The 27,317-nt window shown below is 56.8% G+C and overlaps 1 protein-coding gene and 2 pseudogenes across 1 annotated transcript; all 3 read left to right on the top strand.

The window, feature by feature from the left end:
* The first annotated feature begins 4,120 nt into the window (after positions 1 to 4,120).
* LOC102445342 (olfactory receptor 52B2-like) lies at positions 4,121 to 7,054 on the top strand. Its single transcript, XM_006129883.3, has one exon. The coding sequence runs from the start codon at positions 4,738 to 4,740 to the stop codon at positions 5,701 to 5,703; it is 966 nt and encodes a 321-aa protein (XP_006129945.2). The 5' UTR covers positions 4,121 to 4,737; the 3' UTR covers positions 5,704 to 7,054.
* Positions 7,055 to 13,915: 6,861 nt separating this feature from the next.
* Positions 13,916 to 15,848, top strand: LOC102445091 (ubiquilin-1 pseudogene; annotated as a pseudogene).
* A 4,279-nt stretch (positions 15,849 to 20,127) lies between these two features.
* LOC102444854 (ubiquilin-1 pseudogene) lies at positions 20,128 to 22,352 on the top strand (annotated as a pseudogene).
* Positions 22,353 to 27,317: the final 4,965 nt, after the last annotated feature.

Genomic DNA, 27,317 nt, shown 5'->3' with positions numbered 1-27,317 from the left:
TCAGGGCTGGGCCCGGTGCGGGTGCAGGAATTAGCTGGGCCAAAGGGCAGAGCTGGGACTGTCCCACTGTGGGGCCCGGTGGCCACCGATGACCAGGGCTAGCTGAGCCCGACGTGCTCCCTCCGGCCGCAGCAATTCTCCGTCGCAGGCGAGGGACATGGCTGGGCTGCACATGCCGAGAGGCAGGAGCCGTGTGTGAACAGGGGCTGGGGCTGGTGTCGCTGCGTCCCACGGGGAGGTGGAATTACCCCCTCCCACGCCATGTCACTACCCAGGGCAGGTCCGTGCTGTGTGGGAGATGTGATGGATGTGCAGCTGCCGGGTTGTGCTCTCCCTGTGCACTGCTGTGACACGCCTGCTGGGTGTGGGTCAGTGTCCCATGCAGTCACACGGCAACCTCTTAGAGTGAGAGATGGAGTTCGCTCTGCAGCCTTGGCTGAGCACCAGCTGCCTTTTAGCTCAAGCAATAGAAGTTCCTGCACAAAGCGCCGGCGGCCCCAGGTTCGATTCTCCCCGTGCTATGTTCCAGGCCCTATTCCCGCTGCCTTCCCCCACCTTGTCCTTTATGGGCCGGCTGGTCACTGATGTTTAGATGCTGTAAACCTCCTAGCAGGAGGCATAAGGTTTCTGTCAAAAAAGGCTTTCTTTCTCGACAGACCCCCTCTGCACTGCCGCTTTTTGCAAACAAAGTGCTGAGTCGGCGAAAACAGGGCCATGTTCATGCAAATGAAGCCCGGGATATTTAAATCCCCGCTTCCTTTGCAAGGTCGACCTGCCTAATCTGCATCCCTCTGCTGACACAGGGATGGAGTCCAGACTTACCCTTGCTATCCCAGAAGAGTACCATCTGTGGGCTGCAGAGGGGCCAGCGGGTGAACAACGTCACGTCGCCCTGCCTCCATCCACGCCCTGTCTGTGCCTTGGACAGATTGTATTGTCCTCTTGTGTCTTGTCCCTTCTGCTGTGCCTGGGAATGTTCGGCCCTGGACTTTGCCTGAGGAGTGTAGTTTATTGTAGAAATCACAATCTAACATGGGCGAAAACTCCATGTTAGATCCCCCTACACCCTGCCCTATCATTCCCTGCTGATTTTAATAAAAAATGGACATGCTGGGCTGCTAGCAGAAGACGGTGTGACGTAGTGCGGGTACCTTGCTGGTTGCTGGGTGAGACGTAGTGGGGGGTAACCTGTTAACTCTCTGGCTGCTGTCTGTAGCACCACCGAGCAGACAAGCGATGAGTCACTATGCAAAGAGGGTATCCCAACTGGTTTGGCCAGCTGACCCCCATGGAGAGGAACAAAGGAAGGTGGATGCTGCCCTGGCTGGGGGGCAGGGCTGGGGGAGAGTGAGTTAGTGCCTGGCTGGAAAGCAGGGAAGAAGGAACTGGGGAGGGGGCTGGGATCCCCCCATCTCAAAGGGGGCACTGAGGCCTCTTAGCCCCAGTTCCTGTAACCAGATGACATCTGTGCTATGCTGTATCCTGGAGGAGCAATAAACCACCCTCAATTCCACTGGCTGGTGGAGTCTGTTTGTGCCATTTCGGGGTGCAGGAGACGGGGGACCCCCAACGCGCCGTCACACTGGGCTTGGGCTGTGGGTGACCCCACTGGTTACTGTCTGTACCACGGCCCAGCAAGGTAGCTGATGGGACAGGGAGGTACCTGTCCGACCGGTTACCTCCCAGGGAGAGGAACAAAGGAAGGTTGAATGCCGCCCTGGCTGGAGGCATGGCTGGAGGAGAGTGGTAGTTTCTGTCTGGGAAGCAGGGGAGAAGGAGCTAGGGAGGGGGCTGGGATTGTAGGGCCCAGCCACCCCCCATCTCAAGGGGTGGCACTGAGGCCTGCTAGTCCCAGTTCCTCTAACCAGATTACATCTGTGCTGTGCTGTACCCTGGAGAAGCAATAAACTCCCCCTATTCTATTGGTTGGTGGAGTCTGTTTGTGCCACTACAGGGGTGCAGGAGGCGGGCACCCCAATGTGCCGTCACAGACTGGCATAGATTTTTTTGAAAAAAAAATATATATATATATATATATATATATATATATATATATATATATATATATATATATATATATATATATATATATATATAGCGGGGAAGCATCATATCATGGAATCTGTAAGGCTGGGGTAGTGAATGTTGCTTTGTAATAGAGAGTATTGCAAACGACATCCCTGGTGTGAAATGGTTAACACGACATGCCAGAGAAACGGCAGGGCCAGGGATAGGATCAAAGAAAGGGTTAAAAGGAACAGAATCAGGCACAGGGCCCTGCAATGCTCCTGTTCCCCTTGCAGACACCAAGCACCCGGACACAACTGAAGCTCAGAAAGAGCTGTCAGAAGCGACAGAAAATCGATGATCCCTCCCGTTAGAAATGTTTGTGGGCAAGAGCCGGGTGCAGGGAGCCACCCTGTGCCTGGGGAATTGGGGGAGCAACGGGAAAAGTGGCCCTGGCAAATCTCAGAGTTGATTCTGGCTGCCCTGCCGTGAAACCATCACCAGACGGTAAAAGCCAGGTTCTGGTTAAACCTACATGTGGACCTGCCTGGCTGCCTGTCATCACGGGACAGGTAAGGGCACAGAAGGAAAACGTGTCAAATCGCACTGCACTGAACTGCTAAATCTGAGGATGGAAAACAGAACTGTCCCCAGACCACAGCAGGAGGCAGGATCAGTGACTCAGTGTCCGGGGGAGAGAATAAAAAAGAATTTCAAAATGAAAAAACAAAATTAAGCTGGTTCACACCCAGTATTGCTGCGTTAACACATGGAATTGCCCAATATCCATTAATTGCAGCTAAGCCCCTCCCTGCCCCATCCATAGGGCACTCACACCACCACAACACACATGGGGGAGAGGGGAAATTCAGGTTCTGTAAGAGCCCCTGGTCCCCTCTCAGAGCTAGGGTAAAATCCCCAGGATGTGGGGGAAATCCTGGCCGCTTTCACCCCACGCTGCACTCACAGCTCCTTGAATAACCTTCTGTGGCAAATATTGCTACAGACCAGTTCGAGTTTCCTTTATCACCTTTCTCAGTTTGCTCAACTTGCTGTTGCTGCCTGTTCCTGAAGATAAGTGCCTGGAGTTAATCTCGCTTGCCTCTTGTCGGGCTACCATCCTGTGTGGCTTTTCACCCACCTCTACTCATTTTTTGTCTCTCTCTCTCTCTTTCTCTCTCTCTTCCTCTAGCTCTTTTAAAGTTACAATTTGCAGTTTTTGCAGAAATCTCCAAAAGATAAAATAGCAATCAGAACAAAGCAAGAACCAAAGAGAAATGCAGAGGAAAAAATGACATTCAATAAACCCTGTAAATGAATAATTTTAGCCCTTCTGGTATGCAGCAGCTAGTTTTACAGCCAACTTTCTTGAAAATCTTCTCGGCCATTCATGAGGAAAATGCAGAGTCTGTTCCCAAATGCAACAAAGTGGCAAATACATTTAATAATCTTCAGTTGTGTTCACAAACCTGCATTTCAAATGCATTTTGGTTTAATTGTTATACCCTTTTTTTGTTATGTTAATGGGTAATAGTTGGTGTTAAAGTTCATGCTTCTAAACAGTTCAAATGTAATTGGTATGACAAGCAAATTAATTCTACAAAAAGCTCGGTAAGACCAGTGTTACTAATTCTTGCTAAGTGTCAGTTGATTTAAACGTGGCTACTATTATTCCTGCATAATTGCTGCACTGGTTTTTTTTTTTATTGCTGGGAATATTTAAAAGCTGCCCAAATCTTTAACCAACATGCAGGTAAAAATTAACAAACAGAGGGCAGCACAAGAACACAAAGACAAGGAATAATCAAAGTGTTAAAAATATGTGTAGCACGGTAACTACTAATGTGGGAGACTTCCTCGTGAGAATGAGTCTTAACTGAGTAAGTATCTGGGTACCAATACCCCATCCTGACCCAGCAACACGGGATAAATCGGTCACTGCTCAGTGCAGAAGGCAGCGTCCCTATGAAACACGTGGATCTGTGTCAGCTATTGGTGTAGCGCAAAGCAGCCCAACCAATGGAACAGAGACGTAGCTGCTCCTGTTCCCGGCCCTGGGGAAACTCCCCAGGAGGTGACAGCCAGTTGGAAGGGTGCCCTAGAATATGGAAGGATGGTGCTCTGGAGGAAACCCCTCCCAAACATTTCTATATAGAGGCCTCATTGGGAGCGGCACGGCTCCAGATCTCTGTTTGACTGATACTTCTTGCTGTGGGCTGCTTTAACGGACTCTCAGAGTCAGCACCCGAGCTCCGAGCTAGTGAACAGAAGTGCTTCATGGGAGTTGTGGGAGGTTTTGGAGCAACAAAGGCAGGAGCTCCCAGAGGGCACTAACCCAGCAGTGGTGGGGGAGGAGAGGGACCATCCAGGCTCTTGCACACAGTGCAGCATGTCAGAGTGGCTGCCTGTGGGCAGGTGGCGTGCGGCTGATTTGGGTGCAAGGAGCAGCTGGAGATTCTGCTGTGACACCAACATCAGGAGAGCCCCCTGCTTACCCCAGGGCCAGAGCTCCCCCCCCCCATCTCCCCTTGATGGGGGGGATGTTCCATAGCAGGAGAGTGAGTCTGGTCCAGGGTCCCACCCGACAGGCTGCTCACACCAGGGAGGTTTGCTGGGGTCTCTGGTTCTGTCCCCAAACACAGTCCAGTCCCGGCTGCCCCTCCAGGTCTCACTGATTTTCTCTTCTATGTTAGCTCCTAGAAACGGAATAGAAGCTGCAGGGGACGGTGCATGATGCCAGCCGGCAATCACAGCGTTTTTATACCTGAAATTTTCATCCTGACTGGCTTCCCCGGTACGGAGGAGTCTCAAGTCTGGATCGCCGTCCCCTTCTGTCTGATGTACGTTGCGGCGCTTCTGGGGAACTCTCTCCTCCTCTACATCATAGCGACAGAACGAAGCCTCCATGAGCCCATGTACCTTTTCCTCTCCATGCTGGTCACTGCTGATCTGCTGTTGTCCACCAGCTCAGTGCCCAAGATGCTGGGCGTGTTCTGGTCCAGGGCAGGGGAAATTTCTTTTGCTGCCTGCCTCACCCAGATGTTCTTCATCTACGTCAGTTTCACTTCTGAGTCGGGCATCCTGGTGGCCATGGCGTTTGATCGGTACGTTGCCATCTGCAACCCCCTGAGATACACCACCCTGCTCACCAAGCCTGTGATCGGGAAGGTCGGGCTGGCGGTTCTCACAAGGAGTGTCGGCGTCTTTTTTCCTTACATCTTTCTCCTGAAACGCCTGAAGTTCTGCAGAACCAACCTCCTGCCTCACACCTACTGCCAGGAATGGGCCATGGCTCGGCTGGCCTGTGACGACATCACAGTCAACTTCTGGTACGGCGTTGCCATAGCCACTTTCGCATTTGGTTTGGACGCTGTGCTCATTGCTGTATCTTATGTGCTGATTCTCTGGGCCGTCTTCCGACTCCCCTCCAAAGACGCCCGGCTGAAGGCTCTGCGCACCTGCGGCTCCCACGTCTGTGTCATCCTGATGTTCTACTCGTCAACTTTTATCTCCTACTGCACAGAGGAGTTTCGGAACATCGTCCCGGGATATATTTTCAATTTACTGGCCAACAGCCATGTGCTCGTTCCCCCCATGTTAAACCCCATCATTTATGGGGTGACCACAAAGGAGATCCTGAAAAGGGTGATCAATTTGTGTTCTCGATGGTGCCAACGAAGCTCCCTGCAATGCTAAAGGAGGCATCAGAAAATGCCTTTGGACATGGCAATGAACGTTGGGTTTTCATCGGAACCGTAGGGCTGCTGATGGCCCTGCCCTGGGCTAGCTTGAACATTTCTCTCACTCGCCAACAGAATGGGTGCACTGGAAGATATTTTTCCTTCCCCACCCGCATCCCAGGACTGACACAAGGCTCCTAGGCCAAAGGGGTCTTGTTCTCATTTGAAGGGGAAAAACAAGGGAAGGGAGGGCCCTTTGAAATCCCCTGAGAGAGATCCATGTGTGCCACGCCTCTGTGACAAGCCACGTTTGAGCTAGATCATGCAGGGCAGTGACCCCGGGGGCCATGCCACCTGCTACCAGGAGATGCACTTTACTGCAGGCTGGGAAAGAGGGGCTGTTTTTAATAATTAATAATGGAGATTGCCTATCTCCTAGAACTGGAAGGGACTTTTCAAGGTCATTGAGTCCAGTCCCCTGCCCTCACAGCAGGACCAAGTACCATCCCTGACAAATTTTTGCCCCAAATCCCTAAATGACCTCCACAAGGATTGAACTCACAACCCTGGGTTTAGCAGGCCAATGCTCAAACCACTGAGCTATCCCTCCCCCACAAAGACATAGCTGGGGCAGCACAGACTCCCCCTCCCCCCCAAAAAAAGCGAACCCAGAGATTCACAGACGTTAAGGAGCACAGTTTGAGCTGCTGAATGACACAGGCCCTGGAATGTCACCCCCGTTGCAAGCGTGCAAGGAACCTTGGCCGAACAAGGCTTGGGACCACGGGGTAACGTGCAAATGGCTTTCGTTGCCTTAACCGACTCTGGAAGGAGGGGGAAGGGGAGGCTCTCGCACTGGTCACAATCACACTCACAGCCCGGCTGAGCCCCGGACGCGAGGAGGAGTCATGCTGAGGCTCATGCTGCTGGTATCTGGAACCGGTTTGCTGGCCAGGTGTGACGTAGTGGGGGTACCTGGCTGGTTTCTATGCTGCTGGCTCTGGGGTAACCCCCACTGGCTGCCGTGGGTACCACAACCCAGCAAAACAGGATGAGTCACTATGCAAACCAGTGACCAGACACCCCCCATGGAGAGGAACAAAGGAAGGTGGAGGCTGCCCTGGCTGGGGGGCAGGGCTGGAAGAGGGTTAGTTGGTTGCTGGCTGGCTGAGAGGATGGAGGAGACAGCCTAGGGAAGGGGCTGGAGTTTAGGGGCCCAGTCTCCCCCATCTCAAGGGGGCCTGAGGCATCCTAGCCCAGCTCTGTGACCAGATTCCATCTGTGCTGTGCTGTATCCTGGAGAGGCAATAAACTTCCTCTATTCCACCGGCTGGTGCAGTCTGTTTGTGCCATTTCGGGGTGCAGGAGACGGGGGACCCCAACGCGCCATGCCACCAGGCGAGCGGAGCAGGGGGCACCCCTGGGGGGTCCGGCTTAGGGATCCTCTTTTGGGTTCTCTCTCTTGGCTGCATGGATGATGTTACAAGAAAAGGGCCGCTTTTCGGTCCATAGGCCTTCCTCACTGTCCTCCCTGCACCATGTGCATACTGTGCAGGGGGCCTTGTGCACTGCAGGGCAGGGGGCAGGGTGTGGGGAGAAGGTTCAACGGGGCAGGGGAGAAGGTTCAGTGGGGCAGGGGAGAGGGGCAGGGGGCAGGGTGTGGGGAGAAGGTTCAGTGGGGCAGGGGAGAAGGGCAGGGGGCAGGGTGTGGGGAGAAGGTTCAGTGGGGCAGGGGAGAAGGGCAGGGGGCAGGGTGTGGGGAGAAGGTTCAGTGGGGCAGGGGAGAAGGGCAGGGGGCAGGGTGTGGGGAGAAGGTTCAGTGGGGCAGGGGAGAGGGGCAGGGGGCAGGGTGTGGGGAGAAGGTTCAGTGGGGCAGGGGAGAAGGGCAGGGGGCAGGGTGTGGGGAGAAGGTTCAGCGGGGCAGGGGAGAAGGGCAGGGGGCAGGGTGTGGGGAGAAGGTTCAGTGGGGCAGGGGAGAGGGGCAGGGTGAAGGGTGTGGGGAGAAGGTTCAATGGGGCAGGGGAGAAGGGCAGGGGGCAGGGTGTGGGGAGAAGGTTCAGTGGGGCAGGGGAGAAGGGCAAGGGGCAGGGTGTGGGGAGAAGGTTCAGTGGGGCAGGGGAGAAGGGCAGGGGGCAGGGTGTGTGGAGAAGGTTCAGTGGGGCAGGGGAGAAGGGCAGGGGGCAGGGTGTGTGGAGAAGGTTCAGCGGGGCAGGGGAGAAGGGCAGGGGGCAGGGTGTGGGGAGAAGGTTCAGTGGGGCAGGGGAGAAGGGCAGGGGGCAGAGTGTGGGGAGAAGGTTCAACGGCGGGGCGAGGTGGAGGGGGAAGGCGAGCGGTGGGGGGGCTGATGGCTCCTGCCAGGGGCCGGGTCAGAGCCCATCTCTGCCCAGCACAGGCTGGATCGGTCAGCAGCTCCCCGGACGTGTCCCCTCTGCCCGTCCCTGTCGGGGCGCCGGGGTCCCAGGTCACGCGCCCCTGGGAGCCGTCGCTGGGCCGGAGCCTGGAGACCCCCAGAGGGCCCCGCCTGGTGCCTGCTGAGCAGGGTGCTGGGGGCCTGGTTGGCCACCGCTCCTAGAGGCTGGTTTGTGCTCCCACGTCCGTGTCATCCTGATGTTCTACGTGTCGTCTTTTTCTCTAATTTCGCACACCAATATGGGCACATCATCCCCGGTTCCATCCTCAACCTCCTGCCAACCTCTACGTGCTCCTTCCCCCCGAGTTAAACCCCGTCATTTATGGGGTGGCCACAAAAGAGATCGTGAAGCGGGTGATCAGGGTGTTGTATCGATGCTGCAGCTGCCGTTCCCTGCAGAGCTAAAAGGAATCAGAAAATGCCTTGGGACATGGAAATTAACGCCAGGTTTTCCTTGGACTGCAGGGAGCTGGTAGCTGTGGATTTGCTCTGTGTTAGCTTAAAGCTTGTCTCCGTCACCCACAGAAGTTGGTGCAAGAAAAGGAATTTTCTCTTCCGTCCTGTGTCACTCATAGCCTGGGAGCGACAGCTACAGCACTGCCCACGCCACCAAAGGCGGCCAGGCAGAGTGACTCTTCTTCCAAGGTGAAGGAAAACAGCAAAGGAAGGAAGGTGAAAGGGCACGTCCCCCTTATTGACTAATCAAATAATTGATGTATCTAATTTTAACATCCCTATCCAGCCTAGGCCTGTACCACAGTTTTGGGAGGGCGGGGGGCATGAACAGAGCAGGGAAGTTATGGAACAATCCATCCCCCATCCTCCTCTCCTGGCTTCTGGCATTCAGAAGTATAGGGTCACCTCGACCTTCTTGGTTAATATCCATTGAAGGGCCTAACATCCCCGTTAGACGTGTATCTAATTTCTTTTTGAACCCCGTTGTACCTGTGGCCACCACAACATCCCCCAGCAATGAGTTCCACAGGTTAGATCTCTGCTGCAGGAGAAACCTGCTTCTTTGTATTACAATGGCCACGACAACATCCCCCAGCAATGAGTTCCACAGGTTAGATCTCTGCTGCAGGAGAAACCCGCTTCTTTGTATTACAATGGCCACCACAACATCCCCCAGCAATGAGTTCCACAGGTTAGCTCTCTGCTGCATTTTCCTTATATTATATTGTGTGAAATAATAAAATCTCACTTCTCTATTCATCATCTCCATATCATTCGTGATTATCTAGGCTTGTGTGTCACATGCAGGCCCTCCACGGGAGTATGTATGAAAGGGGACAGCTGGCAATTCAAAGGGGCCCAGAGACCCAAGTCATTTTAATCACCGCTGTAGCCATGCAACACACTTTGGGCGGCTCTTGGGGAGATGGGGCAGCCATGGTACCCTCCAGGCAGCCCTGGGCGGAGGGAGGGTGCCGTGGTCTCGGCTGCTCTTAGGGCTGGCTGCCCTGGGTCTTGCCTATATCACCTGTGACCTCACCCCTTCCAGGAATGCGGAGCTGGGCCCGCATGGCTGCCTTCTCCCCTGCTCGTGTCCCCCTTGGCTGTCACTTTTCTGACAGTCCTTCGTTTGCCTCTCTCTCCACTGTCATGTTACTGGATTGTGAGGGGAGCAGCCAGATCGCTGCTGCACCCATGGGGGGGTGTTGGCCCCAAAAGAGGCACAAAGGGGGCCATGTGAGGTGTCAAATAGAAGCCTATTTCCTTCTGATTCCATCTATGCTATTCATGTAATTGTATAATGTCGGTATGTGACGTTACAAGCATGTATTTTGTGTGGATACCAAATGTTTCTCTGTATGTGGTTGAGCTATGGGCAAAGCAGCTCAGCCTATAGACATGCTAACGAGCAAAGCTCTGGAACAACAGCCCTCTCTAGGCCAAGGACACACCTCAGAGTGGTGAGTCAGACCTAGGGGCTACCAGCAGGGAACACAGGGATAGGCCACGGGCCAGGTGACCTGCTGTAGCCAAGAAGAGACAAGAAAGGAGGTATATAGGGGCCATGTGGTCGACTCCATCTTGGTCTTCAGCTCAGCACTTCATCCCAGGGCAGCACTGCAGGGATCGAAGAGCCGGAAAGAACTGTGGACCCATCCTGATCCTAGGATGCGCAACAAGGACTTCTAAGCCAGCAGCTGTAATATCTCTGCTAGAGCCTGCAGAGAACTGGGAGATTCGGTGCATGTAACGTACTATCCTTTAACAACCTGACTCTCATGCTTTTCTTTATTGTAATAATAAACCTTTAGTTGTCAGATGCTAAAGGATTGGCCCAGCGTGATTTGTGGGTAAAATCCAGAGGGTAGATTGACCAGGGATCTGTGGTTGGTTTCTTGGGACTGGACAGAACTTGTTCGGGGTAGGTGGGATTGGGTTCTAAGACCCCCCACCGGTGTATAAGGCTCGGGGCCATCTGGGGCACGGATATTGCTGGGGTGTCGGAGGGGTTTTGCTCGTGAGGATTCAGGCAGGCAGCTGAAGCGCTCTGTGGGACTGGTTTGTGGCCTGTGTGGAGAGGTCACCAGTCTGGGGGCTGTAAGGAGCCCCGAAGTTGAGCAATTCGCCCTGAGTGGACGCCCTCAGCTGTGCCCAGACCAGGCCCGGTCCGTCACACCTGCAGCCTCACCCCTTCCAGGAATGCGGAGCTGGGCCCGCATGGCTGCCTTCTCCCCTGCTCATGTCCCCCTTGGCTGTCACTTTTCTAACAGTCCTTTTGCCTGTCTCTCCACATGGGGAAGCCGTTCCGTATCCTCCTTCTGCCCGTCTCCGAACCTTTTCCCATTCTACAATCTCCTTTCTGAGACGGGGCTCCCGGTATGGCCCACCCAATCCAGTCTGTGCGTTAGCTAGTGGCTGTCTGATGTTTTGTATCCAGCTCCTCATGGTTCTTCACAACCTATGGGCCTTTTGGACCGCTGCTGTGCGTGGAGGGGATGTTTTCAGAGAACTGCCCACGGTCACTCCAACATCCCCTTCCTGGGTGATATCAGCTCATTTAGAGCCATCCCTAGGTATGAATTGTTGGGTATTTTTTTTTATTTATGGTGAATTTCATCTGCCAATGTGTCGCCCAGTCTCCTGGTTTTGCGAGAGCCCTCAGTAACTAAGTAAATTGAAGAATGATGCATTGTGGGCAAACTTTGCCAGTTCACTATCCACTCCCTATCCCTGATCCTGAGTGAACATGTGGAGCAGCCCAGGTCTGTGCACAGATCCATGAGGGACGCTGTTGTTACTTCACACTGTTGTGAAAACTGACCATTTAGTCCGACTCTTTGTCTCCTGTTCATTCACCAGTTACTGACCCTGGAGAGGACTTTCTCTCTTAACCCAGGAAATGTTACTTTGCTAAAGAGCCTTTTCCGAGGGACCTTCTCATAGAACTCTAGAACTGGAAGGGACTTTGAGAGAACATCAACTCCAGTCCCCTGCCCTCATGGCAGGATCAAGCACCATCTAGATCATCCCTGACAGGTGTCTGTCTAACCTGTGCTTAAATATCTCCAGGGATGGAGATTCCACAACCTCCCTAGGCAATTTATTCCAGTGTTTACCCACCCTGACAGGTAGGAACTTTTTCCTAATGTCCAACGTAAACCGCCCTTGCTGCAGTTTAATCCCTTTGCTTCTTGTTCTAGCCTCAGAAGTCCAGGAGAACAATTATTCACCTTCCTCCTTCTAACACCCTTTTAGAAAGCTGCTGTGATGTTCCCTCTCACTTTTCCGTTAAAAGCATTTGTGGAAAATCGTGCCAGTCTAGACGTAGCCAAGGGAAACTCCACCATGGGCCTAGAACTTAGTTACAAAGGAAAGCAAAAACACTTTTAAAAAGTGCACAGATATCAGATCCCAAACCATAAAGCAATAAAACCTAATGGATTTACCTGAACTTTACCCTACTTACAGAAGAGTGAGGAGTCTGTTCTTAGAAGGAGACAGTCTGTCTGTCCCCCTCGGTAGCTAGAGAGAAACTGCCCCAGAGACAAAGGAGGAGAAAACCAAAAATGCCTTTGTCCCAGTTTGAAATTCCTCCCTCCATTCCTACTGGCCGACTCTACCTGGGTTAAGTATAGTTAACCCCTTACTCCCCAGGCTGCTGGCCGTCTCGCATGATCATGACAGGGAGGAAGGAGGCGAGTGGAGAGTTAGTGACACACCAGCTTTAGGTCACTACCTCCTGCTCCTGCTGTCAACCCTGGCGGAGAAGAGAAAGCTGACCCTTCCTCTGTCCCTCGGCCACACCAGTCACCCCAGAGCAACGGGGGCTCCTGCAGGCCAGGGCAGGCCTGGGTGACAGCCAGACAGGCTGTGAATCTGCACTGGGACTCCCGAGATCTGGGATCTCTTCCCAAGCTCTGCCACCAACCTGCTGGGTAACCGTGGGCAAGTCACGTCACCGCCCTGTGCCTCAGTTTCCCCATAGATGAAACGGGGCTGCGGCTACTGACTCTCCTTGTAGAGTGGCTTGAGAGCCACCAATGGAAGAGCTCAATGTTCTTTATCATTCCTGTGTCCCAAAGGCCTGGGCCAGGCACCCTCCCGTCTAGCAATGGAGACGTGATCCCTGCCCCCAGGAGCTTACAAACCCGGCGAGGCACTGCAGGGAGGAAGAAGGCTCTGCGTGCTATGGCTGTGCCCTCTCCCTGCACCGTGAGAGGCAGCAGGAGCAGAGCAGAGGAGACACAGAGGCGCTGGGTTTGATTCTGACCCGACACCGCTGTCCGTGCTTTCAGTGCAGCTACTCCTGCTCTGTACCAAGGCAGAGGGGAATCCGGGCCAGGGAGCCAGCCCGTAGAATCCCAGGGCTGGAAGAGACCTCAGGAGTCATGGAGTCCAGCTCCCTGCCCAAAGCAGGACCAGCCCAACACAATCAACCCAGCCAGGGCTTGGTCAAGCTGGGACTTAAACACCTCTAGGGATGGAGATTCCAGCCCCTCCCTAGGGAACCCAGCCCAGCGCTTCCCACCTGCCTAGGGAAAGAGTTTGTCCTAATATCCAACCTAGACCTCCCCCACTGCAACTTGAGCCCATTGCTCCTTGTTCTGCCACCTACCACCACTGTGAACAGCCTCTCTCCAGCCTCTTTGGAACCCCCCTTCAGGAAGTTGCAGGCTGCTCTCAAATCCCCCCTCACTCTTCTCTTCTGCAGACTGAATAAACCCCAATCCCTCAGCCTCTCCTGGCAGGTCATGTGCTCCAGCCCCCTCAGCATTTTGGTTGCCCCCCCGCTGGGCCCTCCCCGATGCGTCCACGTCCTTTCTGTAGCGGGGGCCCCAGAACCGGCCTCACATCCCCAAGAGTCCCAGAGTCCCTCATTCCGAAGGTGGAAGGACGGACCAGGTCTGACCCTTGCACAGCCGGCCCCCGGGAAGTCCTAGAGCAAAGCTCCTAGAAAACGGCCCCTCTTCCCTGAGAACTGGCCCGCGCTGGAGAATCCGCCCCCACCCTGCTCCGCGGTCCCAAGGCTCATTCGTTTCACTGTTTCAAAGGTCTGCATTGGTCCAGCCTCATCGTCCCGGCCCTGGGTCCGGCTGGACCCGTCTCGGCTGCACCGTGGGGCCCAGCGCTGTCTGCGTGTTCCCCCGGGGGAACCTCCCTGGCTGTGTTCCCGTCCCCCTTCGTTGCGCTGACCGGACCCAGCTCTTGGAGGCCGGTTGCTGGGCCGTGAGCGATTCCTGTTGCTCCTCTCTGAGCCCTGTCCCATGCACCAGCCTCTTCCCGGGCCCTGGACATTTCAGGGTGCCGGGGGAGGGGCTGCCAGTGACATCACTGCCTACAGAGATGTCATCGGTGATGTCACAGTCGGCCCGGCTGGGGGGGCAAGGTGGGGATCCTGCTGCAGAGGCAGGAGGGGAGGAGGGAGCTGGTGGCCAGGCTGCATGATTTGGGCCTGGCTTCTGGCATTACTCAGGGCCAGGGGCAGCTCTGTTCCCTTCTGCAGCTTCCCCACCCGCAGAGCTGTGAGCCCAGCCACAAGATCCATACTAAGAAGCTCACGCGAGAAGCAAACCCGGCCCCTCCGCTCCAGCCCCCCTGGGTCCCCTCGGAGCCTCCCTGCCATGGCCGAGAGCGGAGAGAACACCGTCGCCTGCCCGGTCATCGCCGCCAACCCCCGCATCATCCGCGTCACGGTGAAAGCCCCCGCAGGGAAGGAGGAGTTTGTGGTGCCGGAGAACAGCAGCATCAAGCAGCTGAAGGAGCAGATCTCGAAGCGTTTCAAGTGCCAGCCCTGCCAGCTGGTGCTGGTGTGTGTGGGGCGGGTTTTGAAAGACCAGGACACGCTGAGGCAGCGGGGGATCCAGGACGGGGTGACTGTCCACCTGGTCATCCGGACGGCGAAGAGACCCCGGAACGATTCGCTTACCCATGCCTGCGTGGCCAGGAACGGCCCCCTGTCCCCGTCCCCGTCTGGCATCCACTCCGGCCACAGCAGCGAGTTTGATCTGGGCGGGCGGGGCCTGGGCGCCAACATCTCCAGCCCCGAGCTGCAGCTCCTGGCCAGCTCGGAGCTGATGGCCCAGAAGGTGGAGAACCCGTTCATCCAGAGCATGCTGTCCAACCCCGACCTGATGAGGCAGCTGATCATGGCCCACCCACAGATGCAGCAGCTGGCCCGGCAAATGCCAGAGATCAGTCGCATCCTCAACAACCCAGACATCATGAGGGAGATGCTGGACATCGTCCGGAACCCGGAAATGATGCAGGAGGAGCGGTGCCAAGAACGGTCCTGGACCACCCTGGAAAACATCCCCGGGGGGGACAACGCCCTGAGATGCACCTACACGGAGCTCCAGGAGCCGGCGCTGAGCCCCGCACAAGAGCCTGTCTCAAACCATCCCTTTGCTACGTTCCTGAGGAATCCCTCCTTGGAAGGCCTGGGACAGGGCGAGCTGCCCTCCTGCGTGGAGACCGGAGACCTGTCGGCTCCTTCCTCCGCCTCCCAGAGCGCCACCAGCGTCTGCACCCACAGCACCTGCGGGTTCCTGGACTGCGCGGTGAGCAGCTGCGGTGTCTGCCCCGTGGCGCCGGGCTCTTCTCGGCCGAGCCTGGAGCCGGATGCAGGGTCTGGGGGGCTCCACCCCGGCGGGATCCAGAACCTGGTGCAGCAGATCACAGAGAATCCGCAGCTGATCGTGAACCTGTGCGCCTCCTACACCAAGTGCATGATGCTCTCCCTGATCCAGAACGCCCAGCTGGCGGCGCAGGCCAGCCTGTCGGCCGAGAGGCCCCCGCCCCTGGAGCCTGTCACGCAGCGGCTGCCAAGTTTCTTCCAGCAGATCCAGAACCCGGAGATGTTGGTGGCCATGTCCAACCCGAAAGCCATGCAGGCTTGGCTGCAGATCGAGCAGGGACTGCAGACGCTGGCCTCTGAGGCGCCCGTCCTTCTGCCGTGGTTCACTCTCCGGCTGTGGGGGCTGGGGAATTCGGGGGGCTCTGTCAGTACCCCGAGCGGTGGCCCCACCCCCAGAGAAGCATCACAGCCACCGCCGACGACCTCCGAGCAGGGACACCAACATTTAAACATGCTGCGGATGTTGCAGGTTCTTCCTGGCACCGACACCCAGCACCTGCAAGGGCCAGAAATCAAATTCCAGGAAGAACTCGAGTAGCGGAGACCGATGGGCGTGGTGGAAACATCAGCGCCACCCTGAGAAGGCAGAAACCTCCAGCCCAGCAACTTGTTCACTTGGAGGCCTGGATTGCGGTCTTATAAACAAAAGCCACGATGGGCACCTGTTGGTGGGCACAGTCCTTTTCTTCCGGGGTCGGGACACAGGGCTTTGGCCTCACACTGTGCCATGCCCAGGGCAGTGAGAACGTGCCCTCTAGGCAGCCTGAGATAATGCACGTGTAACCCGCACACCTGGGCGACGTCTACACGGCAGCCTTTGGTCGGCAGAAACGATGCGAAAGAAGAGCTCGTTAGCATTTGTCACGCCGTCATTTGCATCGGCTCTGCCGACCAAAGGCTGCAGTGTAGACACGTAGCCTTCACTGTCCCATGCAGTGCACCTAGACCACAGCAACAGATCAGAACAAGAGACCTGTACTGCAATGGCGCGCAACCTTTTCTGATCTGTGACCCCTGCACTGCAGGGGCTGACAATTGCTGGGCCCAGCCCCAGGCTGGCCAGATCTAAGCACCATGCGGCTGCGTCCAGCCCCCGGCCCGCTGGATCCAAGCACTGCACCACATGGCCACCAATGACCGGGCCCAGCTCCCGGCCGGCTGAATCCAAGAGCTGCGACCCCCTCCTCCCCAGGAAGACATCTGCAACCCCCTTGAGGGGTATGGGCTGGGAGCCAGCTGAGTTTTAGCTCAGAAGGCAGAGGCTCCTATACTAAGCATCAGCAGTCCTGGGTTCAAATCCACCTGGGGTTCCCTGGCGTGAAGGGTTTTTCTGTTTTGTGGTGTTTGTTGCTGTTGCTGGACCTTCGACAGGGTTAACTCCCTGGGGGAAAGGAAACCCAAAGGCTGTGTCTAGACTGGCAAGTTTTTCCGCAAAATCAGCTGCTTTTGCAGAAAAACTTGCCAGCTGTCTACACTGGCTGCTTGAATTTCCGCAAAAGCACTGACGATTTCATGTAAGATTGTCAGTGCTTTTGCAGAAATACTACGCAGCTCCCATTCGGGCAAAAGTCTTTTTCCGAAAAACTTTTGCACAAAAAGGCCAGTGTAGACAGCAGAGATTTGTTTTCCACAAAAAAGCCCCAATCGCGAAAATGGCGACCGGGGATTTTTTGCGGAAAAGCGTCCGTGGCCAATCTAGACGCGCTTTTCCTCAAATGCTTTTAACGGAAAACTTTTCCGTTAAAAGCATTTTTGGAAAATCATCCCAGTGTAGACGTAGCCAAAGAGTGTGACTTATCCCACGTTGTGCCTGGCATCTGTGCATGGCCGAGACTAGAACCAGATCCCCTGGGTCCCCACCCAACAATTGTGACTCCAGCCACCGCTGGCTGGGTGCGTGCCATTTTCCATGGCTCGTCCACGGGGGCGAAACTGTGCTTTGTTTGCAAGACTGCTTAGCGAGGAGAGTTTTACAGTCAGTGTCTGTCAGTGCTGACGTGCTAGCCTTAGACCCGTTAGATGACCGTTTTACAGGGCCCCGGGCAGCATAATTCCACAGGGTCCCCCCTTTGCCACAGCGCATGTGCGGGGCTTTCTGAAGCACGGGGCCCGGGTCCCGGGGCGGCCGCCCCATTCGCCCTGCCCTATATCTGTCCCATCAGGAGGTAGCAGCCATGCCATGGGACTTAGTAGCGCCCAATAGCAAGCCTTGACTCTCAAATCGCAGACACCTCAAAGGCCAAAATGTGCTCAGGAATGCTTTGAGTCTAACAAGGACAGAGGGTGTGTGGGCAAATCACAAAGAGACAGGGGTTAAACTGGGGGTCTACGTCTACACTGGCATGATTTTCCGCAAATGCTTTTCACGGAAAAGTTTTCCGTGAAAAGCATTTGCGGAAAAGAGCGTCTAGATTGGCACGGACGCTTTTCCGCAAAAGCACTTGTCCCGGCCGTGCTCAGAAGCGCTTCCTTTATAAACATGGATCCCCCTGGCCCTTCCCAGAATGTAGACCGGAAACAGGAAGGGACAGATTGTGTATGGGGGCGCGACGGAGCATCTGCCCCGCCCTGGCCTAGCAAGGGTTAAATCCAGCTCTGGGAGACGGCAGTGGAGCAAGGGGATGAGGCCTGCGTAGCAGCCTGTTCAGGCCCAGAGGAGGGCTGTATAAATAGGACCCACACGCGCGGCTTCTTGCACGAGAAATATGCAAATGAGGCTAAGCGTGGAATATTGCTGAGCCTCATTTGCATACCTAATGAGCCACCGTTTTTGCAGAAGAGGCTCTTGCGCCAGAAGGAGCTATCTACACGGCCCCTTCTTGCGCAGGAAAACCCTCTTGCGCGATGCCGCCACGCTGATTATTTTCAAGAAGAACGGCATCGCGCAAGAGGGTTTTCCTGCGCAAGAAGGGGCCGTGTAGACACTCCTTCTGGCGCAAGAGCCTCTTCTGCAAAAACGGTGGCTCATTAGGTATGCAAATGAGGCTCGGTGATATTCCATGCTCAGCCTCATTTGCATATTTCTCATGCAAGACGCCAGGAGTGTAGACATAGCCCAGGAGGGGAGGGGAGAGACACACGCTCACACCCCAGTTGGGGAGAAGGAGGAACCAGGCTGCCAGGGAAGCTGGAGGCTGCCTGGGACAGAGCGGATTTGGGGAAAGGCAGGCAGAGCTGGGGAGCCCTGGCGGGCAAACTCCCAGGCTGCTGGGCCTGAGGCGAGGCCCGAGGGTACCGAGGTGGCAGCCAGGCCAGGAGAAGGCAGCAGGGACAAGATGGCAACTGGCAGCAAGTCGCCAAGGCAAGGCAGTCAGAGACTTGGGGGGCTGCCTGATGGGAGAACCCCAGGATATGGAGGCACTGCTGTGGGACAGTACCTGGAGGGAAAGCTGCCGGGGTCCAGGAGTAAGGTTGCCAGATGGTTTAACCAAAAACACCGACCCCCCCCTCAAAAAACCCCCCAAAACACTGGTAAAAAAATTCTGTAGGGGGGGAAGGGGGAGACCAACGTTGTTGAGCAAAAACAAAAAGGACCCGGAGAATTATTAAGCAAATAAGGGGCCAGAGCCAGAGCACCAAGGGAAGGTGTTTGGGGGTCCTACAACGCAGCACTGGAAGAGCAGACCCACCTCTGGGGTGCAGCGGGATGGGAAGAGAGAGCAGAGGTGCCTGGAAGACAGACTGGCATGAGACACTGGTGCGGAGACCCCATGGGGAGAGACCATCTGCTTGGTGAGACAAAAAAGAACCCTGAGAATTCCAATAGTCCGGCATCAAAATGGCAAGAGCCGAGTGAGTGAAGGGGGAGGGATCGCTCAGTGGTTTGAGCATTGGCCTGCTAAACCCAGGGTTGCGAGTTCAATCCCTGCAGAGGCATTTAGGAATTTGGGGCAAAAATTTGTCAGGGCTGGTACTTGGTCTTGCTGTGAAGGCAGGGGACTGGACTTGATGACCTTCCAAGGTCCCTTCCAGTTCTAGGAGATCGGCAATCTCCATTTAAAAAAAAAAAAAAGCTTTGGCAAAAAATGAGTTACAAGGTAGCAGCAGCAGCAGCAGCTGGACTGAGCGAAAAGGGTAAAAAAGGCTTAAAAAAACTAAAACATTCCAGTATACTGTATACGGTATGTACAATAAAAAGGGTTAAGAAGACTTGATATACAGTATATACATAACTTGTTTATAGTTCCTCCTGATACTCTGGCATAGCTGATAATCCGGCACCACCTAAATCCCATAGGTTCTGGATTATCGGAAGTCTACTGTATTAAGCAAAAAAAAAAGGGAGACAATGCGGGGGCAGGGATGGGAGGTGGGGGTCGGTTTCCTGCAATGAAGACAAGAGCAATGCCAGCCCCACTGGTGTTGAATGGCAGGTGGCAGAACGAGGAGCGATGGTCTCAAGTTGCAGTGGGGCAGGTCTAGGTTGGACATTAGGACAAAGGATTTCCCTAGGCGGGTGGGGAAGCGCAGGGCTGGGTTCCCTAGGGAGGGGTGGAATCTCCATCCCTAGAGGTGCTTAAGTCCCGGCTGGACAAAGCCCTGGCTGGGGCTGGTCCTGCTTTGGACTCGACAACTCCCGAGGTCTCTGCCAGCCCTGGGATGCTACGATTCTGTGATTCTGTGACTGGCGGCAGCGGGCCAGGATGCTGTGCAGGGGGAGATGCTTTCCCCAAGGGGAGCGGCTCGGGAAGGCAGGGGCCCAAGGACTGTGTCTGCCCAGGAGCAGGGGAGGAGGAGAACACAGGGAGGCAAGCGTGGTCCAGGCCTGGGACATGGGTCCCACTGGGCACCAGCCCGTGGGAGTCTCCAGCCACCGTGGGTGCAGGGGTGCTGCGTCAGGGTGCTGGGCAGGCTGCGGGAGTGAAGGGGGAACCGGAAAACGAGGGTGCTGGGCCCATATTCAAGGGAGGTGCCAGACACCCAGGCCGTGTCTGCTTTCTGTGATGTCATCGGTGATGTCACTGTCATCGGTGATGTCACAGTCCCCAGGGGCAGGCCGGTGGAAATTCTGCGTGGCCCGGCAGTACCAGCGGGAGAAAGACCATGAGGGCACCTGCCAGGCGGTGACCGAGCGAGCGGAGGAGCAGGCCAACATCTAAGCTGGTATGCGCGCTCTGGGTTTGGCTTCTGGTAGCACCTCGGGGAGCGAAGGCCAATTCCCCCTTCCCCGCACGTCCCCCCAGAAGCCCACGCCAACAGCGGCCGGCAGCCCGAAGGAATTGTCCTCCGTCACATCCCATCTCCTCCTCCAGGCCCCTCTGCTCCCCGCAGCAGGACCAACGTGGAGCTCCCGCGTCCCCGGTCGCCATGTCCGAAAGCCGCCGGGCCCCCGGGGCCAAGCCAGCCGCCGTCACCGTCGACTCCAGCGGCGTCCTCAAGGTGACGGTGAAGACCCTCAAGCAGAAGGAGCAGTTTGAGGTGGCCGAGAGCAGCACCGTCCGCGCCTTCAAGGAAGACGTCGCCAAGCGCTTCAAAACGCCCTCTGACCTGCTGGTGCTAATATTTGCTGGGAAGATCCTCAAGGATCAGGAGACGCTGAGCCAGCACGGAGTCCGCAGCGGTTTCAGCATCCACCTTGTTATCCGCTCCCCAAAGCGGCCCCAGGACCACGCCGCGGAGCTGAGGAACGTCGCCGCCCCGCCGACGCCGTCCGTAAACAGCAGCGCCTCCAACCTGCTCGCCTCGGGGCGGGGCCCGGCTCTGCAGGATCTGGGCCTCCGCTCCTGCAGCGTGTCCGAGCTGCAGGGGCGCTTAGAAGAGCTGGTGGCCTCCAGCCAGGAGCTGGTGGCTCAGATCATGGAAAACCTTTTGTTTGAGATCATCAGCTCCAACCTGGACCTTAACACCATCAACAACAACCCCTTCCTCCTGGGCTTCCTCATCGGGGTGACGGGCATGAGCGTGCTGGGCCTGGACCCCACGGACATGTCGGATTTCACGAGCGAGGCCCAGGAGGCCGAGGTCTCCATCCAGGACCTGATGAACGAGGTGACACAGAACCCCTTGGTGCAGAACCTCCTCAGCAACACGGACCTGGTGCGGGAGGTCCTTCTCTCCAACCCGCAGCTGCAGCAGCTGGCCCAGCAGAGCCCCGAGATCCATCACATCCTCCACAGCCCCGACTTCATCCGGGAAATGATCGAGGTCACCAGCAACCCGGCGACGCTGCAAGAAATGATCCGGAATCACGATCGCGCCTTGAGCAACCTGGAGAGCATCCCGGGGGGGTACAGCGCCCTGCAGCAGCTGTACAGCGAATTCGAGGAGCCCATGATGAACGCCGTGCAAGCCCAGTTTGACAGCAACACGTTCGCTTCCTTGGAGAATAACCCACCTTTGAGTAGGGCCGCCCCGCCAGCCCGGACGGAAAACAGAGACCCGTTGCCCAACCCCTGGGCCACGCGGACGCACAGGGCAGGCGACACGGGGAGTAACAGCCCGACTCACGACAGCGCAGGGCAAAACTTTATCGTCCTGAATTTTGGGCCCGGGGCAGGCCCTGGGGTTGCTAACCCGGGAGGCGTTCAGAGTCTGGTGCAGCATCTGACGGGGAACCCAGAGTTCATGCAGCACATGGAGAGCGTGTTGTCCAATCCCACCGGCCCGGCCCAGCTGCTGCTGAATAATTCCTGCGTCTCCAGGGGGGGCCGCGCTCGGCCTCGCGACGAACAGGCGCCGCAGCTCCCTCCGGAGCTGGAGAACGCTGACATCGCGCCCCTGCTGAGCAGCCCGCGAGCCATGCAGGCTCTGCTGCAGATCCAGCTGGGCCTCCAGACGCTCTCCACCGAGGTACCGGATTTTATCCTCGGCCTGGGCGACCGGGACGTGGAACTGGAGCTGGAGAGCATGGAAGGGTCTCTGCCCAGCAGCGAGTCCGAGGAGGACGTCAACCTCGAGTCAGACAAGGAAGACCCCGACGGCCCAGGGGGCATGGACCAGCCAGTGCCAGAAGTCAGATACGAGACACAAATGGAGCAGCTCCGGACCATGGGCTTCCAGGACCGGCAGGCGAACTTACAGGCTCTGATCGAGACAGACGGGGAAATCAATGCGGCCGTGGAGATGCTAACAAAGTCCGAGCCATCAAGCGAGATATTGTAACGTGTTCATTTTGCCTGTTGTAATTGTGGCTTGGTACAGACTAAAAACAGCTTGGTGCATATGAGGGTGGCGTGCGGCAGCTTGCTTCGGCCCTGCTTCCTCGCCACTTGTTCCCGCCGCAGAACCGGCGCAGGTCCGACGTGTCCGTCAGAGCCTCATGTTGTCCCAGGATACACAGCGAACGAGTCCCTTGGCCCAGAGAATTGGCAGTCTTATGTAGACAGGCCCCGGGTGGGGGGAAAGGAAATAGTCTTGTTTCCATTCTACAGAGGGAAACTGAGGCTGGCAGGTCTCAGCAGCTAGCCCAAGCCCGAATGTCGACAGAGCCCTGTGGTCTGAGCCTAGTGAGCCCACGTCCGCTGACCCAGGCGAGCGGCGGCCATGCCACGGGGTTTTTCTCCCTCTGTAGACAGACCCTAAGTGACTTGACCCAGGTCATCCAGAAAGTCTGTGGCGGGGCCAGGAATTCCACCCACGTCCCCTACATTGCTAGTCCAGCAGATGAGTGGCACTGTGAGCCCTGCATGGGCTGTCGCTGTGGTGTGAGTCGGGCCCGGCTGACATGGCGTGGGTTTTGTTTCTGGAGGCCTCCAGAGTTGGTCAGCCCTTCAGCTCCCCAGAGCATCCCCGCCAGCTACCGTGGATCTGGGGCCGGGTGAGGGAGCCTGGGTCACAGCCACACAGATAAGCTTGCAAGCAAGCCTCCGGTGTTAGCCATCTCGACCCACCAGGCCTGCAGCCCTGTGGGGAACCCCCAGCCCCACCCCAAACCCGCCTACCCCCCAAGCCGGCCGGGCAGGTGCATTGAACAGGATCCCCCCCCAGGTTGGTCCCCTCAAAGAGCCCTGACAGACCGGTCGCAGAGGGGCGGCCGTGTTAGTCTGTCTAACCAACAAGGAGACCTTGTTAGAGACTCAGATTGATTAGGGCAAGCGTCCGGGGGAGCAGCCGGGGGAGGAGCCCGGGCTTTCTGGGGGGACACTGGAGGCTGCCTGGGGCAGGGCTCTGAGGGAGCTTGAGGCCTGTTCTAACCTTCCCCCCCCCCCCGCCTTGCCACCCCGCTGGGAGAGGGGACGCGGTGGGCGCCAGCGGGATGGAGGGCAGGCGCCGGGCCAGGCCTGCTGCCCAGTGAGAGAGCTGAGGTCCCGCCAGGCAGAGGGGAGGGGAGGTGGCGTTGTGTGGCGACAGGGACCCACAAGAGCCCAGTTCGTGGAGCCCTGCGTCTGAGAGGGCCGGGGGCCAGCCCCAGGGTCCCGGCTGGAGCCATGGAGCGCCCAGCGAGCCGCTAGTGGGTATCCCCAGTGCTGGGCTGGGCTCGTGAGGCGCAGCAGGGCCGGCTCCTCGGCCGGCGGAGTGTGTCCTACACCGTGGCGCGTGCCACCCGCCAAGAACTCGGCAGCTACCGGGAGACACGGGGGAGCCACTGGCGCTGTCCAGCCAGCCAAGCCGAGCCACAAGGCCATTCCGTAAAGAGCATCATCCGGCGGCCGTCTCCCTTTATTTCACACCGAGCACGCCCCCCCGAGAGCCTCCGTCACCCCGTCCGCCCTGCGCCCCCTGCGACGCCTCTGTCTTTGGGCGAGGGGCTGAGCGGGGACACAGAGGGACACGGAGGGGCCTGGCCCTTCCCTCACGAGTCTCCAGGAACGTCTCCGTCCAGCGTGTGAAGACGCTGAGTGGGTGTAGCGCCGGCCATGGGCCTCCTGGGCTCGGGGGAGGGTGGAGGAGCCACCCACGGGGTCCTGGCTCCCTCGCCTCAGGGGAAACGAAGGGCCACAAAGAGCCACCAAATCCCAAGGCTGGCAGAGAGCCCAGGAGCCATCGCGTCAGGCCCCTGCCCCGAGCACTCACCCCAGGCAGACTCCATCTCTCTGTGCCCAGGGCAGGAATGCAGATGCCAGCTAGGACTGGCCTCGAACCCGGCCCCTGCAGAACTGCACCTGCGCCCTCGCGCCAGCCCACGGTTCACCTTTCTCCTCTTCCTGACCCCCCTTCCTCGCTCACGTTAACCCCCAGCGTCCCCCGGGGAGCAGTACCCAACGCCCGGCTGACGTGGATTAGCCCCGTGGCGTTTCCTTTCCCTCGACCGTGCCAGCCCACGCGCCGGGCAGAGCCGCAAACCCCGAGGAAAGTGTAGAGCGGCATGAACCGGACACGCCCAGCCGGCCCCAAGCCTGCCTGGCAGCGAGAGTCCCGGCAGGGGGGACGTCGGGGTCTCTGCTGAACACTGAGGACTAGCTGAGTGCCAGGCCCAATGCGAGACGTGTGTGCGCAGCATTTCTAGTGCGGTGTGACGTGGGGTGTGGTCGTGGGGCAGGGGCAGCCCCAGGGCTAACCCAGTCCACACAGAGGGCAACCGGCGTCTCTGGAGCTGATATTGGGAGACTCTCGTCCAGGCGGGGCATTTACACAGAGGAAGGAACCCCAGAGAGCTCGGGGAGGAGCTGCCCTTCTCGGGTGCAGATGGGGTGGGCACGGGATGGGCTCCGGTACGGAGAAGGGACGCGGGGGTGGGTCTCGGGAAAGGGGGATCCCCGGCCTGTGAGTTGTGAGTCTTGGAATGAAAAACACAACAAAAGGCTCGCGGCTCCCGGCCCCACCGCTACCGTGTTGCCTGGCCGCCGCCTGGGGTTGCTCGGCGATTTAAAAGGTTCACGGCTCTTGCCCCTGCCAGGGTAGCGCTGTGGCCATGAGCCATTTCAATAGGATCCTGCTGCCTGAGCCGCTGCCTGGAAACTCGGTGGCCTGGGCAGCAGGATGAAAACAGCCACAACCCATGGGCCGGATTAAAGCATTCGGTAGGCTGGATCTGGCCACATCTTGGCTCTGCACAGACAGTCCCTGGCCCAAAGGGCTTAGCGGGGCTATTAGCCCCATTGCACAAGAGGAAACTGAGGCACAGGCAGAGGCAAGAACTTGCCCAAGGTCACGCAGGACATCGGTGTCAGAAATGGGAACTGAACCCCGCTGTCCTGCGTCATAGCGAGAACCAGACGGCTGTCCCCCCCCAGCCCCGGGACTCTGCACTTAACTTTTCTCAATGAGCCATCGCCTACGTGTGTGTCAGCTCCTCAGAGCAGGGGACATGCCTGCCTCCCAGAGGGGTGCGGCGTTTCCTTGGGAGGGCCAGAGGAAAGGGCAGCGGCGTGGGCAGAAGCTGACGGTAGAAAGCGGCTGTGGGCGCTTTCGTTCAGTGCTTCCTGCTCTGGCTGTCGGGTCTGAGCCAAAGCCCATCCCAGTCCCTGCCTCAACTAAGGTCTGAATAAAGTGCCAAATTGGGGTCTTGGGTCCACCCACACCAGGGGTAAAACGCCCACTGCCTCCCTGTGGGCCACCAGTCACCCACAGCTGGGCAGGGGATAAGGAGTGAGTCAGAGGGATGGGCGTCAGTCTCCCTTTATTTCACACCAAAAGGCCCCTTCTCCTTCCCCCACCTGCTCAGCATCCCAGCACCTCAGGCCCTTGTGTCCAGCCCTCTCAGTCTGACAGAGTTGAGATGCCCTATCTTGCTTGTCACCCCTGCCATCCATGGGTAGGTTTGAACCCGGGACCTCTGGAGCCGAATGTAGGAGGCACTATGGCAGGCTGGGTAGGAATGGTGTCCCTACCCCTGTTGGCCTGAGGCTGGAAATAGAACATAAGAGCAGCTAGAATGGGTCTATCCTGTCGTCTGACAGCAGCCAATGACAGATGCCCCAGCCAATGACAGATGCCCCGTCACCCATTTCCAGCCTCCGATAAAGAGGTGAGGGGCACCGTTCCTACCCACCCTGGCTAATAAGTATCGGTGGCCCTAACCTCCATGAACGTATCTAGTTCTTATTTTGGGACCCTGTTGACATCCTGGCCTTCACAACAACCTCTGGCAAGGATAAGAGGAGAGAGATCACTTGGGGTACGTCTACCCAGGGACATTCTTTCGGAATATTTCCGTTATTCCAAAATAACGTTATGCACTGTCTACACCAGAAGCCCGTTATTTCGAAATAAATTCACAATATCGGGCTTCTTGCTCCAACTTCCTGTAAACCTCGGTGCATGAAGACCAAGGAAGTCGGAGGAATAGCACTTCACGTCGAAATAAGTGCTGTGTCGACAGCGCCAAATTTCAAAATAAACTCTTTCGAAATAAGCGACGCAGTTTGCGCAGCTCACATTGCATCGTTTATTTCGAAGTATGTGCTACTGTGTAGACGCACCCTTGAGGATTACCTGTGGCACCTGGCGTTGGCCACAGAAGATACATCTACACTGCAGGCTAAAGCCAAGTTAGGATACGCAACTTCAGCTACGTGCATTGCATAGCTGAAGTTGGAAGTTGCTTAACTTGGCTTGTGGTGCTGGCTACACAGCAGGAAGTGGAAGGAAGACCTATTTCCCTCTGACTTTCCTTGCTTCTCGTGAAATTAGGGTTACAGGAGTCGGAGTAAGAAGCCCGTTATTTCAAAATTATTTTGAACGCATAGACGTTCACTCAGTTGTTTGGAAATAAGCATGCAGTAGAGACATAGCCTGTCAGAAGACAGGAGACTGGGCCAGATGGACTTTGGTCTGACCCCGTCTGGCCATTCGGATGTTCCTAAGGCTTTAATTGATTTCCTTGGTGAACGCTCTGAAAGTTTATAAACGTGTTTGTGACCTTAGGAATAAGCCAGGGATGACTTGAGCCAAATTCTCTGACGTGCTGCACTGCTTAATCGTGAAATCGTAAACACGGGTCTTGTTCCCCCTGTATTCTGTTTGGGGACCAGCCCCTGCCCAGCCCAGCCAGGATGCAGAACAGGGCACACGGGCAGTAACTCCATCGCGACAGGCCCCCTGGTACGCAGCTGAGAAGATGCCAAACAAAAGGATGCTGAGAGCCGTGTACGGCGAGAGGGAGCCAGGAGTGAAAGGGTTAATTGCTTTGCTGTTGCTCTTCCAGCAAAACTCAGGGGGCCGATACTCCTGGCTGACTCTCTAGCCCAGCGGATTTGCAGGACAACGTATAAATACCCCCGATCTCCAAACAATACAGCCGCCGAAGGTG

This window comes from Pelodiscus sinensis, chromosome 1 (assembly GCF_049634645.1).
Source record: "Pelodiscus sinensis isolate JC-2024 chromosome 1, ASM4963464v1, whole genome shotgun sequence".
NCBI lineage: Eukaryota > Metazoa > Chordata > Testudines > Trionychidae > Pelodiscus > Pelodiscus sinensis.
Note: the sequence above shows the minus strand (reverse complement) of the source record. Positions and strands in the feature narration are given on the sequence as shown.